This window comes from Gracilinanus agilis, chromosome 5 (assembly GCF_016433145.1).
Source record: "Gracilinanus agilis isolate LMUSP501 chromosome 5, AgileGrace, whole genome shotgun sequence".
NCBI classification, from domain to species: domain Eukaryota; kingdom Metazoa; phylum Chordata; class Mammalia; order Didelphimorphia; family Didelphidae; genus Gracilinanus; species Gracilinanus agilis.
The window spans coordinates 194,488,206-194,508,509 of NC_058134.1; the positions used below are offsets into that span (position 1 = coordinate 194,488,206).

The 20,304-nt window shown below is 39.4% G+C and overlaps 1 protein-coding gene across 1 annotated transcript; it reads right to left on the reverse strand.

Moving 5' to 3' along the window:
- Nucleotides 1-8,718: 8,718 nt before the first annotated feature.
- Nucleotides 8,719-18,967, reverse strand: GDF3 (growth differentiation factor 3). Its single transcript, XM_044679430.1, has 2 exons — nt 18,703-18,967; nt 8,719-9,530 (listed from the first exon to the last, which is right to left on the reverse strand). Exons 1-2 carry the CDS (start codon nt 18,965-18,967, stop codon nt 8,719-8,721), a joined length of 1,077 nt encoding a protein of 358 aa, XP_044535365.1.
- Between the last annotated feature and the right edge of the window lie 1,337 nt (nt 18,968-20,304).

The window sequence follows — 20,304 nt, forward strand, 5'->3', positions numbered from 1 at the left end:
GTAACAGAACCCGGGGGGGGGGGGGAGGGGGGGGGCGGCTGGCAGCCTAGCTGGGTTTTCACCCAACCTCTTATCTCACCTCCCTTCTGTCAGCTTGCCTGACACACCCTGACCCTGCTGTAATGCTCAACTCCTGCTTCTGAGAAACTGCTTGCTTGCTTAAGGAATGTATATGTTTGAACACACTAATCATATCCTTTGAAATGTGTGCCAAGGAAAATTCCCACCAACTTATTGTTCTATATATGTTCTGTGCTTACTTATGGGTGGCACATTTCTCTCTGATGTGAGGAGGATGCCCAGGTCGGCCAGTTATTAAAGGTCCCTAAAAAACCTTCTAAACCTGAGTGTTTGGCATTTTTCAGGAGGTGTCCCACTTCAAAGGGACAAGGTTGGTTTCTGTTTCTGACGTCAGAATATCTTAAGGCACTTATATTTGTCAAGTTCATCTCAACTTTCAACAAGAACTAATATTATATTGTTTGCTGCTTTGGTCCTCACATATTGCTCACCCTATTTATTTCCTCATTCTTAAGATTTTATCTTTTGACCCCATGACAATACAGAGTAAGGGAGGGGCGTTGTCAGAAGAACCACCAGAAGGACCTTGACCTTTGAGATGGATTATCAGTGCATAAACTTTAGAAGTCTTGCTTCTCCTGCCTGTAGATGAATTCAAGTGTGGGACTGTGTAGCATGCCCGCTTCTAATTTTTCTTCTCCTGTGAATGACTAAATGCCACAGAACACATCTCCTTTCATTTTCCCTTTGACTTGTCCAGCTACATTCCTTCCCAGCGCTACCTGAAAAACAACTTGCCTATTTTCCGAGTATTTTTAAAACTACCCTTTCCCATCAAGATAAACACAGTGTTTGTGATTCAGTTGTATCATTTTTCAAATAGCACTTAACGAGGAGGATTATGACTTGAGGGCAGTGATATGGTTTGTATGGGAATTCTGGAAAACAGAATTCTTTGTTCCTGGTTGTGCCATTTTGTTCAGATTTCAGTCATACCACCATGATGAGGCACCCAAACTTTTAAGTTACCTGGCCACCTGGACAGACTTGCTAAGAACCAGAACCTCCTTCCTTTAGCCGCTTTCACCCAGAGGGTGATAACGAAATCTATATCCTAGCCAGGGCCTATGATAGATGTGCCCTGGCTAGTTGGTGATCAGATCAATTCCATCTGAACTTTACAGAAGCAGTGAAGGCCCAGACTTCAAGCCTTTTACTATTTGGTTACTTGACTTGGTCAAGGCCCAATGCCTAAATTCTTGGTATATTCTTGACTTGACTTCATGCCCTGCCCTCATCCTTGGAAATTTCATTACAAAACATCCTTGCATCCCATTTTATCAACCTCTTCCACGTTGTCGGTGAGCTTCAGTCATTCCCTGGGATGGTGCCGCTCCTGATCTCTTCATCACCCAGAAGTGTTCTACCTCCATTAACCAAAATTAGAGTTCTGTAAGTTTCAGAAAATTTCTCTCACTCTAAGTTTCTATCATTCCATCCCTGCCTGTGACTCATCACTCCTAAACTTATTCTTCATTTTCATTATAATTCTAGTCACTCTTTTCTTCTCTGCATTTCTAGTTCATGACTTCTTTTCTAGCTTCACTTTTCTCCTTTCCCAGGCTTGAAAACTCTAGTTAAAAGTTCAATCTGGTATCTTTATTAGGTCATTCAACATTCAGTTCAAGTTTGTGGTATCATCTACCATCAAATCCTTTTTCCCCTTGTTATTGCTGCCTGTCCCTTTTCAAACCCTAATGCCAGATTCCATTCCTTCTCTGACTCTTTTTTCTTATTGAGCATGCTGACTGTCCCTGAAAGAGCTATGTAACTGGGCAGCTAGGGAGCACAGTGGATAGAATGCCAGGGCTGGAGTTGGGAGGACTTGCGTTGAAATTTGGCCTCAGACATTTTCTAGCTGTGGGACCCTGGACAAGTCACTAACCCTAATTGCCTTGTCTTTGCCACTTTTCTTAGAATTTATACTACTAAGACAGAATGTAAGGGTTTAAAAAAAAAGTCACACAATGAGCCCGACTACCTCCACTATGAATTTATGTGGCCTAATCTTAACTCAAAGTGTGATGGAATGATTAGATAGTCGATATTAGAATCAAGAAGATGTCTTCAAGTCCTGCTTCTGACTATTACTAGTTTTATATTCATGGGCAAGCTTAGGAATGACTCAAAGTTACAAATAAGGAAGAAAGGAGAAGAGATTATTTTAGGAAGAAAGAGCGGTTTTAGGAAGAAAGAGCGGCCGGGATGTCAAAGGCTACAGAAATTTCAAGAAGCATACAATCTGAGGAAAGTTGTTAGATTTAGCTATCAAGAAAGAGATCATTGGTAACTATGAGGAGAGTAAATTCAGTTGTATAAGTAGTTTTAATTTATAAGAAGCTGAGAAGTAAGTGGGAAGTAAGAAAAATTAGACATGCAGATTGCTTTTTTCTTTTCTTTCTTTTTAGAACTTTTGCTGGGAGAAGAAAGTTATGTGAAGATATATTTTGAGAGGATGCCTAAGTCAAGCGGAGGTTTTTGAATGATGTAGAGGTAGGCATGTTTGTTGTCAACAGATAAGGAGCCAATGGATAAGGAATATTGAAGAGTTGAAAGAGAAAGGGAATGCTTATTAATAGATTAATTAAAGGGGGAAAATTCCAAAAGAGATGAGAAGAAAGTAGATTAATGACAAAAATATAGTGATTAGTCTTGGTGAGGACTATCTTGAGCCTAGAGGAGTGGAGGACACAGTGGAAGATGATAATGGAGGATTTGAAGCATATAATTGGGAGGGAAATCTAGGAGGGAGTTCACTCTTGATGGTCTCAATTTTCTTGCTATAACGTGAGTCAAATTTGATTTGATATTTAATACAAACTGAATTAAACTTTCCCCTTAAAAATAGAAGTTCAATTTTTTTAAAAAAGGGTAAGTACATATTAATTGTACTCTTTAAAGAAATAAAAAATACAAAAATAGAACTCAAACATTTTGTACTAAAGAAATCCAGTTATCTATTAAGAAATAATTTATTTTAATTAATACTTATTTTAAACCTCCTGCTTCAAATCAATTAACTTTAACAGTGGCAGGTTACCTGTCAAGAAACTCCCATAATACACTGAATAAAAAACAAAGGAAGGAAATAGTACATTTTCAGCATTTCTAACTGTTCTCATGATTACATGCATAATTAAGAACACCCACCTTCTTGCAAAATTTGCTCATTTAAAGTTTGTTATCTTTCTCATCTTTATTCTCCATCTTACAAAAATTGGTTCCCTTCCAAAAAAAGAACAAAACTATTTTCCTTTGTTGTTAATGAAGGAGAGTGGGATGTTGTTAGGAAACCAACCCAGAATGCACAATTTATGAAATACTAGTTTATAACCTCTAACATAAAACCAGTAGTTAAAGAAAACCAATCATTATCCATATATTGATTCAACTACTATGTCTTGCCCATATGGAGATTTGGGGACAAGCATGGTGGAGAACATGGCCAGATCCTGATCATATTGGAGTAAGGTAAGGATAGGGGAGCACCTAAAAGGGACTTGAGCTTGAACCTAAGAGAAATGGAAAAATGGTACTCTGCTTATAGCTTGTGTTTTTCACCTTTGCAGCAGCCTTGAAAGGACTGTGGTATCCTCCTCAGATATGCCCTTTATCAAGGTGATAAAGACTATATTAGGGGACAGCTAGAAGGCTCCGTGGATTGAGACCTAGAGACATGAGGTCTTGGGTTCAAATCTAGCCCCAGATACTTCTTAGCAGGTGTGACATTGGCAAGTCACTTAACTCCCATTGCATAGCCCTTACTGCTCTTCTGCCTTGGAACCAACACATAATATTGATTCTGAGAATCAATTCTGATTCTGGAAAGTCCGTTTTTTTTTTTTTTTTTGTAGTACTACATTTTAATTTAATTTAGACACTTGAAGCAAAAGTGAAAGAGAGTTGGAGGTCAAGGAGGGGAGGCAGATTGCCTGAGAGCGAAATTGTGCTTAGCATCATCCTGCCTGCTCAGCCTGTGTCACCTCCATGTGAGACCAACAAAAGTTAATCTACCAAGGCAAATTTGTGAATGGAGAAAGCCCTGGATGCAAGCCTGGATGCTCACTCCCTGGTAGAGGCAATAAGTAACTGAATTTAGAGGCTTTAATTGTGTCTACTGCTTTGGGCTACTGCTAGAGGCTCTGATTTGGACTCAATTTCATGGTATCTGTTCTCCACAATTCAGCACACACAGCTGCTGGAAACAATCTTTCTAAAACACAAGCCTGACTGCAACACACTCTCATTCAGAAACCTTCTATGGCTCCACATTGTCCCTAGGGTAGAATAAGAAGTCCTCCATGTACCAGTTTTCCTTTCTAGATTTATTGCACCTTATGTCCCTTCATGGTCTAGTCTACATGCCTACTGGCAGTTCTCCAAGCTTGGTGGAGCATCTTCTGCTGCTGTGCCTTTTTTTTTTTTATTTTTTTTTTATACCCTTAACTTCTGTGTATTGGCTCCTAGGTGGAAGAGTGGTAAGGGCTGAGGCAATGGGGGTTAAGAGACTTGTCCAGGGTCACGCAGGTGGGAAGTGGCTGAGGCCAGATTTGAACCTAGGACCTCCCGTCTCTAGGCCTGACTCTCAATCCACTGAGCTACCCAGCTGCCCCCTGCTGTGCCTTTTTGTATTGGCTAGTCCCCATTCCTGGAATGCATTCCCTTGTCCTCTCTGCCTTTTAGAATGTCTTGCTAGCAGGCCTGGAGATGAGAGGTCCTGAGTTCAAATATGACCTCAGGCACTTCCTAGCTGTGTGACCCTGGGCAAGTTGCTTAACCCCCATTGACTAGCCTTTACTGCTCTTCTGCCTTGGAACCAATATGCAGTATTGATTAATTAAACTTAAAAGGGTTTAAAAAAATTAAAAGGTTAAAAAAAAGAATGCCTAGCTACAGTCAAGTCTCAGCTGATTTTTGTGCCAACTCAGATGCTTATTTGGCTCAGCCTTCTTATCTGCCTAGTTGTTAGGCTCTTTCCTTTCTGAAATTATTGTGTTTACCTTTTTCCTTATACATAATATCTCCTCTAGGTGGGGAATTGTAGGAACTGAATGAACCAAACCGACTCCATCTTGTGCTAGATCTAGCTATGTTCTCTTTTTATTTAATTCTGGATCTAGTCCAATTTCTGCCTTGTGAGAAAACGTTCTTCAATTGTGAGAAAATCTTGCATTGTTTGGACTTGGCCCTTTATGGCTGGGAAGCTGGAACACCTCTACCTGTTGCCTAGGCCCTTAACTAAGGTCCTGGATTACGTGGACCAGAAACCTAATAAGATCTGAAGATTGATGCAAGAAGCTTTCTCACAATTATACAGTTCAGGCAACCCATAAACCCATATGTCTTATCTGCAAACTGGCCCTGTACTGATCCATCAGTTATAGGTTCCATGTTCCTTTGACTGAATACAGACCCTTGGGAGCAGGGGAGCAGGGGGGACATCGACTTTTTCTGATTTCAGGAAATCGTACCTGCTTTCTCTCTCCCTCCCAACTTTGGAGAGCTTCTAATCTTTCCTTTAATTAGAAATCAGATGACTTAATCTTGCACCCTGGCTTAATTATTTCCTTTTAATGCTTTAAAAATCTGTCTCTTCCTGTACTACGGGTCCAGTGCCAGGATTAAGAGTTTTGATTTGTTATGTAATTTGCATGCATTGTTTAACAAATCAATATGCTTGGAAGCTTGAACCTTTGTTTCTTCAGTTATTGCAGATTCCATCTGCCACACGGGATAATGTATTTTTTCATTATGTTTTTCATTATATCTTTTTACCCTTCGTGTTCAGCATAGTGTCATTCACGAAGAAGAAAGTCAATAACTACTTATTAGACTCATTAGACTAGATTGTTGTACCTGAGGGTTGCAAACATTGACGTGAAGCCTTTTCTGATTTCCCCCAGTGGTTAGCAAACGCCTTTCCAATTACTTTGTATTTTTTATTTTACTTATATATGTACACATTGTTTCTCCCAATAGAATGAGAGCTCCTTGAGTCCAGAGATTGTTTCATTTTTGCTTCTGTTGAAGTAGTAGGCATTTAATGCTGATTGGTTGGATTGACTTGGTTATTATAGGAACTTGAGACTCTTTTGCATCTTGCCTCCTCCTCTTTCTCCTCCTCCTCCTCCTCTCTCCCCTTAATTTCTGTCTTAGGATCATTATCAAGTATAAATTTCAAGGTAGAAAAGGAGGATGGGCTGGGGAAATTGGGATTAAGTGACTTTTCCAGGGTCACACAGCTCGGAAGTGTTTAAGGACAAATTTGAACCATTTGAGCTATATAGCTGTCCTTTGGCTGCCCTCTTCTTAATGTTCTTTAGCTAATCTTTACTAAACTGTAGTGTCCAAAGCTGAAGAGAGTACATCAGATATAGTTTGACTAGAGCAGAGACACTGATCGTCATTGCCCTACTTCTGGACATTGTGTTTCCCATCACAGATTAAGATTGCAGCAGCTTTTTTGGCTGTCATATCAAACTATTGATCCATATTAATGTACACCTCAGACACACTGTACGAACCTAGGCAAATAGTTAACCTTTGTCTACATCATTCTCCTCATCCGTAAAAGGGGGATAACAATAGCATCTAGCTCTCAGAGTTACCGTGTAGATAAAATAAGAGTATTTGTAAAGTGCTTCGTGTAGCTTAATAAGCGCTTGTTAAAATTTAGTTTAAAAACATTCTTTTGGAAGAGGCAGTTAGGTGGCTCAGTGAAGAGGGCATTATCTTTCCCCATGTCGTCCATCCATCCATCCCCAGTGCCATCATCACCAACAGCAATGACAAAATGCCTCAATACCCTGTATGGTTCAAGGTGTACTCTACTCTAGGTGAGGAGGAAATATTAGAGATAAATGTTCTTGAGTTCTAGTTTGCTAATGTTTGACTAAGAGGAGATTATGATGAGTAAAGGGAAATGAGAAGGAACTTAATGAGGAAAAAAATTAGATTTTAATGAAATTCTGGGTTGTAAAAGCATTAAAGGTTACGGGATCATCATGGTAAAATGGAAAGAGCGCTGCCCTTGGTTCTACCTTTTATAATGTCTAACTCAGACACATTTCTAACCTCTTTGAGGCTATTCCTTCAACTGTAAAAGTGGGATGATACTTAAATGACTTACCTAACAGGGTTCTAATAAGGATGAAAGTAGATCATTTATATGGAAACATTTTCCAACATTAGAGCATGCTTCCTTCCATACCCACATATACTCACTCACTCATTTATATACATCCATATTTTGTTGTTACTGTTTAGTTGTACCTCATTCTTCATGAGTGCTTGGAGTTTTCTTGGCAAAGACACTGGCTTGGTTTGCCAATTCATTCTCCACTTCATTTTACTCCCATATACTCACTCCCATATTCAGATACCACCCTCCACTCCATCAGTACTGACCCATATCCACGCACACATATCCTCACATATCTCGATATCTACCTTCCAGGTCACACAAACCATTCCCACACCTTCCCTACACAATGATCCATTGGATACACTAATATCCCCCCACACCCACATTCCTTGTTGTTCTCGTTCAGTTGTTTCAGTCACGTCTGACTTTTTGTGATCCCATCTGGAGTTTTCTTGGCAAAAATCCGGGGGGTGGCTTGCCATTTCCTTTTCCATCTCATTTTACAGATGAGAAACCTGAGGAAAGAGGATTAAGACTTGCCCAGGGTCCTGTAGCTTCTAAGTATCTGAGACTGGATTTGAACACAGGATGATGAGTGTTCCTGACTCCAAACTGGGCACTCTATCCATCACACTATGCATATGTGCCATAAACCATCATATTCATATATATCCCATATATATACCCCACCTCTATAAAACACTTCTTATAAACATAAACTTACAAACAATATGTACAATGTAATGTACACATATGTGTAATATACACGTGTTTATCTGAATATGTGTGCATATGTAGGTGAGACACTAATAGATGTTTAGTAGAGCTGACCCAGAAACCAATAAAAGGAAAAGGAATATAGGAAATAACCATTAAACACGTCTGTGGGTATACTTAGTTCAGCAAAATTAAGTAATATGGGACTTATGCATCTAACATGTATTTGTTTTAAATGTTATTTACTCTGGAATTTCTTCAGAACTTAGCAAAAATTTGTGCATTTTGAAAGACTGACTGAATATGCTTGTTTTGGAGAGAATTTGATTGGGAGGGAAGAGAAGCAGGGGAATAGTGAGAAGGATAGGAACTAGAACAGAATATCAATGGCTTTGACACAGAAATCCTTAATTCCCTGAGTAGTAGTGATAGAAAAGGTACCCAAGGATAATGAAACAAGAAGAGGAACCATCTGTTTTGGATGTTCTCTTGGATCCTCTTTTCCCCCAAACTAAGTTTGGATTTTGTACCTAACAGAACAAAATTATAGTCTTCAGGGTTTGACAAGTGAGTGATTACCCAGGATTAGACTCTCATTTCCATCATGTTCTTGTGTCAGAGTTTCCCTGGCCATTCCTTAGGGAAATGAAATGACTGAAGTTCCAACAAGTTAATTTTGATTTCAGATCTGAGAGATGAGAAAACTAAATCGCAGGTAGATTTATTAGACTTTGAGACTATTTTACACATCTGTATTCCCCCCTACACACACTTGGCTACCCACAACCACATTCATCAACTACCATGCCCTCAAGGTGTTGAAGGACGATATTGCCATCATTGTCATAGTAAAGCATGGAAATGGGGGATAGTTTTGTAGGGATACAGGCAGCTTTGGGGATTTTAGGGGCCATAGAATTCATGATAGTCTGTAAGAAGGCATAGTTGGAGCTGTTGAAGATATTCATAAGAGAGAAAGGACAATCTCCTTGGCAGTAGCTAGTCCTAAACTCTTTGGGAGCAATGATCCATTTGTGCCAACCCAGGTCTTCAAATTTGATGACCATCTGATGACGCTGGCAGAGATGTGTGGAGGTAGATTCCCGAGCTGGGTAAATGGCCCTCCTCTTTCTAGCAAAGTGAGAGAAGTGGGGGCATTCCTGAGGGGTTAGGGTCACCACCAGCAGAGAGGCCTGAATGGACTGCCTCCAGTTGTCACAGGTATCCTGAGGTTGTACAGTCACCTTGTTCCCTCTTGGCAACAGCTCTAGGACTAAGCCCAGGTTACTCTGGGGGTTGAAGTTCCATTCCTTAACCACATCCAGCAGGTCAACATGAAGAACACCTTGAGACCAGGGTAGAAACCGAAATATGAGTTTTTGGTCTGACTGGAGGGCAGGTCCTTGGACTACAGACACCATTAACTCCAGATTCTGATGTGGAGAGTTATAAGCATTAGGCCTCAACCTCACATCCAACTGGGCCATCATTAGCTGCTCATCTTGGGTGATGACTGAAAGGTTGAAGAAAAGGAACTTCTGTGTGCATGGAAGAGCTTGGGTCACTTCCTTGGGGTGAAAAAAGGCACCTGAATCAGGATAAAGAAAAATACATATCAGTAGCTGTGGCACTTCATGCTCTCCTACCACATGGAATAGACTTGTGATTTCAGGAATATTCAATGGGAATGTATGCCAGATAAGAGAGAGCAAAAATGTGGATTTATTGAAGGCAATTAGGAGATTAACCTCTGCCTTGCCTACTTTTAAAAGATTAGTTTTATAGCACTTAAAACACTAAGTGTCTAGGTCAAAATCTCAGGCTAAGACCTTCCTTTCCTCACCCACCAAAAAGGTAATTATGTCCTTTTAAAGATTTGTTTTATAGTTGTGTCTGACTTCATTATCCCATTCAGGGTTTTCTTGGCAGAAATACTGGAGTGGTTTACCAGTTCCTTCTTCAATTCATTTTACAGATGAGGAGATGGAGACAAACAAAGGGTAAATGATTTGTCCAGGGTCATACGGCTAGTAAGTGTCTGAAACCAGATTTGAACTCAGGTCTTTTGGATTCCAGATTTGGAACTCTATCCATTGTGCCACCTAACTATCCTCTATTAAGTTCTTGAGGATAAGTAAAAAGAGAAAACCTCTAGAAACTTAAATATGCATTCTATTCTTTCCTTTCCTTGTTTCTTGACTTCTTGATCCCCCTGGGCTTCCTTTATGACTTTACAATAAGATGATTTCCAGATCTGAAGTTCTCTACTAATTCTGTATATTTTAACTGTTCCCTAGATAATTCTATTTGGATGTCCCACTGACATCTCAAACTCATCATGCCCCAAACTGAATTCATCTTCACTGCAAAACTTGTCACTCTCCCATTTCTTTAGTTTTGCTGGTGGCACCACCATTGTTGAAATAATTCAGGTTCATAAGCACCATCATCTTTTCTTATTCCTTCAGCTATACTGCATACACCTAGTAAGTTTTGACCTCCCTAATATCTTGTGATCAGTACCCTCCTTTCAATTCCCACAGCAATCAACCTAAGGAGCACCTAACCTCATTTCATCTATTATATTTTCCTATTATAATTTCCTATCTCCAGTTTATTCACATTCCAATCTACTTTTTATGCTGCTGCCCAACCAATTCTCCTAATGCCAGAAGACACTTTCCTTTCCCCAAATCTCTCATTCCTCTGTTTGACACCTATATTCTAGAAAGTGATAAGTGCATAGGAGAGGTAAAAATAGAAGGGGAGGGAATCAACACATATTGGAAGGGTTAGGTATGCCTTCATAAAAAAAGTGGCAGGGGAGGTGAACCTTGCAGGAGAAGGAATTCAATAGCAAGAAACATGGAGAAAGTCTCTTTTTGGCATGGAGAGTTCTCCATGAATAGCATGAAATAAGACTCAAAAGTCAGGTTGGATCTTGATTGGAAAGGACCTTAAATGTCATAGGAAGAAATTTACATTTTTATCCTATAGACAATGCTGAACTACTAAAGGCTGAACCACTCTCTTACTATGCAGGGGAGGACATAAATCAGACTTGTTATTGGGAAAATTACTTTGACATCAGTCAAAAAATCACCGGAGAGAGGAATGACTGATAGCAAAGAAATAGCTCAGGTGAGAAGGAATAAACAGCTGCACTGGGGTGGAAGTAGAAGAAAAGAGAGATCTAAGGCATCTATTGGAGGAAAAATAAATAGGACATGGCACCTGAAGGCATAAGTGGGAGGATGGAGAAGAGAGATCATGCAAGATGACGCCTAGATTTCAAGCTAGGTCACTGAGAGGATGGTGATGCTTTTAGCAAGAAGGATTAAGTTTGGAATGATGTTAGTTCAAGTGAAAGGATGATACATTCATTTCGAGGCATGTTGAGGTAAGGATTTTGGCAGGGTGTGCTGGTTCCTGGTACCTAATAGTGACTCGTTAATTATTTGTTGAAGTTCAGTCAGCAATTGAAAATAGTCCTACAGTTCAGAAGGAAAGCTGGGGCTAGAGATACAGCATTTGAGAGTCATCTGCATAAAGGTGATAATTGAAGATAAGGGAATGGATAAGACTGACAAGGGAGTGAGTATAGAGTGAGAAAAGAGGAGGAATAAGGCCTTGAGAGATGCCCTTGAATAGGAAAGGAATTAGGAAGATGAAGCAGCAAACTAGCCCAAGAAGGAACATGTACTCAGAAATATAGAAAATAGAGAAGAGTACAATATCAGAGAAACTAGAGGAAATCAGCTTCCAGAAAGTGATGAGGGGGCAAGAAAATAAAGACTGACAAAAAATATAAAAAAGTCCAAGGATTTCACAACTAGAAGGTAAAAGGAAAGAGATGGGAAGGTACTTTGAGGGAGAAACAGTGTAAAAGTAAAGGCTTTAAAAAAACTGATTGGGGAAACTTGAATAAGTCTCTAGGCAGAGGTCAAGAAGCAAGTAAAATAAAATAATAAAGATTGGAGATATGTGTGAAAACCCTAACTAGATGAGAGAGTATGGAAAAACTAACAATTCCATAGTTACATAGCATTTAAAGTTTGAAAAGCATTTTCCTAATAAAAAACCATTTGAAGTCAAGCTCTGGTACCATGTTCCTTATGTTAAATACTGGGAATTCAAAGAGAATGAAAAATTAGTCCCTACCCTTAATGATCTCCTATTCTAACAGGAGAGACTGCATGTGAATAACTTGTTTTATACAAGGTATAGGCAGAATAATCTGAAAGGAAAAAGTATTAAAAGCTAGAAGGACTAAGAATGGAATCCTGTAGAAAGTGGGCTTTGAGATGAATTTAGAAGGAAACCAGGGAAACAAGAGGTAGAGATAAGGGCTCATAGCATTCCAGGAATAGGGTCAGCCAGTCCAAAGGTATGGAGGTGGGAAACAGAGAATTGTGTGCAAGGAAAAGCAAGTAGGACACAGTGTATGGAATGGAGTAATAGTGTAAGAAGATCAGAAGGGGGAAAAGAGGCTAGTAGGCTCTGAAGAGCTTTAAGTGCAAACAAAGAGATTTAGTTTTAATTCTTGAGGGAAGAGGGAATCACTTGAGCAGGTGACATGGTAAGATCTATGTTTTAGAAAAACCACCCAGGAAGCAGAGCAGAGAATGAAGTAGAATGGGGAGACTCTTGGGGCAGAAAAAGTTTAAATGCTATTGTAATAGTACAGGGGAGACATGATGGCCAGAACTAAGGTCATGGCTATACGAGTAGAGGAAAAGTGACATATAATTGTTTTTTCATGTAATTAGGGGAAAATAAAATATTATTTAAAAATTTTGTACTTGTTGAGTATGAGATGCCGGTAGGATGTCCAATAGATACCAGTGATTTGCTCCTCCTCACTCTACAGTGAAGCAATGACATACAGAGTTGTAAAAGGGAGAGTGTTTCTCTTTTTAGCTGTTATTTTGGCAGTTTTGAGATTTTCGATCCTCACAGCATCCTAAACCTTGATTTGTGGCAGTGACTTGGGAGAAGGCTGGCAACTTGTTGGGGCCTTGAAGGCCCCAAACCTTGCTAGACCCCCAAGCCTCTGCTCAAAATAAACATCTTGAGCTACGTTAAAAAACAAACAATACAATTGGAACCAATACACATTATTGATTCCAAGACAGAAGATAAGGGTTTAAATCCCCCCACTCCCCCATCAAAATAACCCTTATCTTAGAATTGATACTAGGATACTTGGATTGACTTAGAATTGATGCTAAGTATTGGTTTTAAGGCAGAAGAGCAAAAAGGGCTAGGCAATTAGGGTTATGACTTGCCCAGAATCACATAGCTAGAAAGTATCCGAGGTCAAATTTGAACCCAGGACATCCTCTCTCTAGGACTGGCTCTCTATCCACTAACCCACTTAGCTCTCCCCAGTCACTTTTCATGTTGTCTTTGATTTGAAAGTTGTTGACTTTCTCTTTAAAAAATAAATTGGCATCCCCAGCACAGTGTCTGGCATATAGTAGTTGCTTAATAAATGTTTAACAAATGACTGACAGATGTCTAGCAAATGGGGCAAAGATATCTCCTACTTGTGCTAAATCTTTCTCAAGTGTCTCTCTTACCCCCACTCCCTGCTACCATAAAGAGATACACAATGAAATTATTAACATTGCAATGTTTTTAATCTCACTAAGCAAATTTTAGCAAGTGTTCCTAGTGATTGGATTAATTATGTAGGGTTCTTTCTGAAACCAGCTTATAGCTAATCATTTGCAATTTCCGTTTCTTCACTGGTTTCCCTTTTGGAATTCCCAGTGGGAAGGAAGTGAAGAACCTCTAGGAAAATATTGTTTTACATACATACATAAATATATATACATATATGTGTGTGTGTGTGTGTTCACTTAAATTTTTTTTAAGTTTATTTAATTTAGAATATTTTTCCATAGTTACATGATTCATGTTCTCTCCCTCCCCTCTTCTTATCCCCCTCCCATAGCCAAAAAGGAATTCCACTGGGCTTTACATGTGTCATCAGTCAAGACCTATTTTCATTTTATTAGTATTTGCACTAGGGTGATCCTTTAGAGTCTATATCCCCAATCATATCCCCAGCAAACCATGTGATCAAGCAATTGTTTTTCTTCTGTGTTTCTACTCCCACCGTTCTTTCTCTGGATGTGGATGTTGTCACTTTTGACTGTGCTGGTAATAATGCTCTTGTTTAAATGGAAAGTGAATGAATGAACGAAAAAGAGGGACAGTGTGGTATAATAGATAGCAAGGTGACTTCAAAGAAAGAAAGACCTGAGTCCATAGTATGTCTTTGACACATATTGGCTATCTGACCTTGGACAAATCGCTCAACTTCTTAGTTATCCAGATAATTAAGACAATAAGCTGCTGAGAAAGTGCTAACTTACTTTGCTAGAAGAAATTACCTTTATTAGTAAAATCATAGACCCAGGTTCAATCCTCATGCTGAAGTAATTTGCTCATTTTTTTACTGTATATTAAAAAAGACATACAATAACCTGAATAAGATAATTATACATTCTTACTTCCTCCAATATCTTCTTTTGAATTCATTTTGCTAAATTTTGTTTATTATTACTATTGCCATTATTATTATAAAATTGTTCTCAGTATATCTATAATTGCTCAAATAGCTCTCAATTCTGCATTGCTTCATGTAAATCTTCCCATATTTCTTGGTAGACTTTGATTTTTCATGTTCATGGCATAATATTCCATTGTCTCCACATCACAAAATTTGTTTAACCATTTCCAAGTCATTAGATATATTTTTGCTATTATGATTACTGCTACTAGAATATTTTTGTATAGGTTTGTCTTTTTCATTTTCTTTTCCATGATATCATTAGTACATAGTGTCTATGGTAACTGACAGGAGACAGTCTCAGATAATGGGGAAGAAGCATAAGGTTTGGAGCTAGAGGACTTGGGGTTTAGATTCAAATTCTGCTACCTTTTGACCTTGATCAATTTACTTCTCTGCTCTGGACCTCAGTTTCTTTAATTATGAAATAAAGGACTGAGGCTAGATGAAGTCCAAGATTCCTTCCAACCCTAAATCTATGAAGATGAATAATTTTGTAACTCTTGTTGAATCTTGACATATGACCATCCAAAAAGGATGTACCAGTTCACAGCTCCACTTATTTATCCATGACCCTGCCAATACTGAGAGGTAGCCTGGGGCATTGGATTCAAACCCTGCCTCAGACATGGGGCTGTGGCTAAGTTTTTCAATTTCCTCATCTACAAAGTGAAAGGTTGGACTTAATGGTCTCTGAGGGCCCTTCTAGCTCTGAATCTATAACCCTATGTTCATTTTAAATTCTCTTTGCCAATTTGACAAGTGTATGTGGTTATCTTGGGGTGATTATATTTGTATATATTTTTATTACTAGAGCATTTAAATAAGAATTCAAGGAATTATTAATAGTGTTTTTTCTTCTGAGAATTATTCATATCCTTAGGAAAGAATTTCATACACGTTTATAAAGAAGTGAGAGGAATTTTGGAGTTTTATCAGGAATATGTATAGCAAAGCCTTTTCTCTATCTCATTTCTTTCCTTTTCAATTTTGTCATTTGGGCAGCCCACACATACTAAAGTTATTTTAGATACATTGCTTTTTTGATTTATAAAAGTCAAATCCATCAATTTTATCTCACATATATACATACACATGTATAGATATACATATACACACATATATATATACATATACATATGTACATATACATATACATATGTATATGTATATATATATATTTAAAATCCATACCTTTTGCTTTAGTGCCAGTTGGAAGACAGAAGAGTTCTGCAAAGGTCAGGCAATTTGGGTTAAATGACTTGCCCAGGGATACACAGCTAGGAAGTGTCTGAGGCCACATTTGAATCCAGGTCCTCCTGACTTATTTCCTATAATTCTGAGGTAATTTATTTAGGATTCTTATCTGTATATCAGGAGTATGTGACAACATGAGAGGTTAGGATGGGGAGTAGGCAATGGGGTGAAGAATGTCTAGGGAGTCATAAAAATCTGGGTTTAAGTTCTATCTCTAACATATTTGTTATATGATCCTGGCAAAGTTATTCCAACTTTTCGTGACCCAGGCAACTAAGTCTGGAGAAAAGTTGCTGATAGGCATTGACAGAGAGTTTCTGAATAATAAATGTTAGTTGAGCTTACCAATGAAACCAAGGTTCTATCTCTAACAAAATGGCAAGAAAGACAGGTGTACTGGCAACTAGTGTGGTACATTTGGAGCCTGGAAGACTTGGATTCAAATTAAGCTTCTCAAACTTAACTAGCTGTGCAGCTCTGGTCAAGGCTTCTCCACAGCTTGGGCAACCCAGAGACACTATCTATTGACGGATTGTCATCTGTTCTTACTATATTACCAATCTTGGAACCTGACATACTGCCATATGGCTAGAAGGAGGAAGTAGGAAAATGTTCAAGAATCGAGATGGGATTGGATCAGAGGAATCTTGAGCATTTTATGGGGGGATTATGAGGGTGGTGGTAGTGGGGGTGTGATGTACATGGAAGGGATACCCCAAGTGTTCATATTATAACTAGCACCACGAAGCAATCTAATGATTTCTTTCCTTTTTTATTCTGAAAAGAATTACCTTGCCTCCAAGCTCCCTCTCTATGGTATCCTGCACTCAATAATAATATCCACTCAAGAATATATGAAAGCTGGTATACCCTGGGGGAATAATCCTTTGAGGGAAGAGGTCAACTGGAATACTCCTTTGGGGTGTGCCTGTATATCTGATTCATGCTCTATGCATACTCATGGTCAATAGTTCTTCTTATTTCCAGTCCAGTGCTTTTTTTTTTTCAATAGGAGACTACTAATAATAACTAGCACGTAAATAGATTCTTCATATATAGGTCTTTAAAGCTTTCAAAGTGCTCAATTCATGTTATCTCAGGGGGCAGCTAGGTAGCTCAGTGGATTGAGAGCTAGGCCTAGAGACGGGAGGTCCTAGGTTCAAATCTAACCTCAAATACTCCCCAGCTGTGTGACCCTGGGCAAGTCACTTGATCCCCATTGTCTAGCCCTTACCACTCTTCTGCCTTGGAGCCAATACTGTGTATTGGCTCCAAGACAGAAGGTAAGGGTTTAAAAATATATATATATGTTATCACACTTGATCTTTATGATAACCCTGTAAGGCAAGTGCTTTATTATTTCCATTTTACAGGTGAGGAAAACTGAGGCTGAGAGACTTGCCTAAGGTCACACAACAAACTGTATCTGAGGTATGATTTGAACTCAGATTCTCTTAAATCTTCACTTTATTTACTATTTGCCTACCTATGATTTCCTTTCTGGTCCAAAGAAAGGAAAAATGCTCTTTGATTTCCATCTCTGAAGAGCTCTTTTTATGACTTCTCATTTTCACCTTCCTGTAGTTAGTATTTAATAGATGGAATGAAAATTAGTCTTTGCCATCCCTGTCGCCTCCTCCCCACTTTTATCTGTCCTAGGTCTTTTTCTGAACCAAATGACCTAAGAGAGAATAAATATGAACTATGTAATTTGGGGTGTGTGTGTGTGTGTGTGTGTGTGTTTGGGGAGGATGTTTGGATTCATCTGACATTGAGACCTCTGTTTCACACTGAATAAACCTCACTGAGAGGGCTTATGGCTATTCTCAAGGTTGGCACTTCATTTGTTCACTTGCCGCTATAAGAGGCAGCCTGGTATATTTGGAAGAGAGCTGACCTGAGAGTCAGGACAACTGGCTTTGAAGTCCTGCCTCCGACACATTCTTGAGCAAGTTAAGGATCCCTTCCCTCAGTGCCCCATGTAATTCTTGGCTCCAGTAAACTGCAAAGAAGGTGCACTGGCTGCATTGGCTGAAGGAGTTTCCTACATTGCTGAAATCTGGTCTTTGGAAATGTCTCTTGTTGAAATTCAGCCTATTTATTTGTGGAACCAAAGGAAGCTTTTACTGAAAAAAGGGGCTGAAGAAGCTTGGAATGCATTGATTGATATTCACTGGGTGAAACGAAGAATCTGAGGTGAGGAGGGAAACGATTTAGTTTAATTTAATGGAATTTACGTGAACGACCAGTTTACTGTGAATATAATATTGGGGTAGGTATTGGGGAAGATATCAAGAGAAATAAATCTGGTTTTGCACTCTCAGAATTTGTAATCTAACAATAGGTCATGCCATAATTTACCAGAGAGTCAGTGACAATGCCTTAACCATACAGATGTGGCAAACCTTCTCTCCTTCCATGTAGCATGCCATAATTTACAAAATCACTACAGCAGGCTATAGACCATAGTAAAAGCATAACATAGGTACAAATTATTTATTTATTTGTTTGTTTGCATTTTTAAACCCTTAACTTCTGTGTATTAAATCCTAGGTGGGGGAGTGGTAAGGGTGGGCAATGGGGGTCAAGTGACTTGCCCAGGGTCACACAGCTGGGAAATGTCTGAGGCCGGATTTGAACCTAGGACCTCCTGTCTCAATCCACTGAGCTACCTAGCTGCCCCCCATAGGTACAAATTAAAAGCATGACACAGATACAAATTAAGTACGTAAGGAAAGATGGTGCTTTTAAGGGATAGGTAGAGATGAGGTCTGACAGTTAAAGGTGGGTAGAAAGCATTCTGGACATTGGGAATTGGGGAGTAGGAAGCAGTCACTAATATAGAGTCTGTTATAGCCTTCCTCTTTGTTTCTTGGGTATTCTAAAAGAGTGAATATTGCTGCTGTCTTGCAGTCTTTCTTACCTTGGTCTTGGAAAAGACGGATCAAGTTTCCAGGGACCCCAAACTCCTTCACAAAGCAAAGCTTTTGGTAGTGTCCTACGGCTGCAGCCTTCTGTCTCTCCTGGAATATCTTCATCAGGATGGAGGGCACAGGTTGGGCCATCCGGGGTGAGGGTACCTTGTCCAGGCCCATAACCTGAAGCAAAGAGGCCTCCTCAAACTGTGGTGCTTTCCCCAAGGCCAGGGGCAGCTGGAGACCCAGAAGGAGGAAGAAGAAAGGAGACATGATCTCAGCCAGGGATTGAGGGTACCGGTGGTGGAGCTGCTAGGAACACTGGAGTTTCAGACTTGTAGTCATTTTATGTCTGTGGAGATTATCAGATTAAGGGATAGGGAACCTCAAATTTCTCCCCTCCCAGTTACTTAGGAAGACCTCGGCCAAATGCCTTCCATATCTTGCACCATCCAAAGTTTGAAAATGTTAGTTGTAAAATAGTCATTAAAGTACAAAAACAGTAATAAGGACTTTTCAGATGCTACTCAGAAAAATCAGCCCAGCTTTACCCAATAAAACTGCAGTGAGCTGGAAGTCAGGAAGACCTGGGTTTAAATACTGCCTCTGGTATTTACTAGTACTGACCAAGAGCCAAGGCATTTAATCTTTCACAGGCTCAGACTACTCCCTAGGATCAATCTGTTAAATTCTAGCTGGATTGGATTGGAGTTGGAGGAGAAGAGTTCTCCTGTATTAACATACCAGGTGATACCAAAAGCATTCTCCCCTACCCCCAACACTCACGTCACAGTTTGACATTTCTATGCATTTATCATAATCTCGATTATATACATTTCATTCTCCTGACTAGATTGGAAACTCCTTGAAGGCAAAGACTGTCCTGTTTCACCTTTGTGTTCTTTAGGCGCATCACAATGCCTAGCTCATGTAGACATTTATTAAATATTTGTGGAATTGAAATAAGGAAGCCTCTCTTCTACCTCTGCTCCTTCTAAAGTGAGTCAGATGTCTTTAATCACCTATTGTTTATTCTTATCAGAGTCTTAATGAGGTCAATCAGCTCTCCAGCCTCTCCCTCTCAGATGAGTACCCCACAGGTAGAGTGTAAGGGTTTGCTGGGGTGAAGTGAAGAAACTGAGGCTCTGATTCAGATGGCCTGAAGGTGCTGGAAGTGGGACCCTGAACTTGTTGACTTAGGAGCAAATTCCCAACCACTCCACCCTAGTTATGGTTTTGATTCCCAGTTATAGACAGTCTTCTTTTATGTTGCTAGTGAGTCCAAAGTTCTTAATATCTCTCTTGGTGTCAGGCCCTTTTGGCAGTCCGGTGAAGCCTGTGGACCCCTGTTTAGAATATTATTTTTAAGGCCATAAAATATAATATACAGGATTATAAGAAAGCCAGTTTTATTGACATATAGTTGTTAGGTTCATGGACTCCAGGCTAAGAACTTCTGCTATAGTGCAAACTGGAAGTTCACTAGGTCTGAACTGAATTTCAGAGCACCATCTATAATGCTTCATGATTTACAGAGTCTGATTAAAAGAAAGTGTAAAATGGCATTGAATAACCTACTTGCCAGGTGGGAGAAGGTAGAAGGAGAGGGG

Coding starts and splice junctions, on each gene's coding strand:
- GDF3 (XM_044679430.1), bottom strand. CDS start 18,967: ATGTCTCCTTTCTTCTTCCTCCTTCTGGGTCTCCAGCTGCCCCTGGCC. Junction 9,531..18,702: donor CCGTCTTTTCCAAGACCAAG/GTAAGAAAGACT, acceptor ATCCTGATTCAG/GTGCCTTTTTTCACCCCAAG.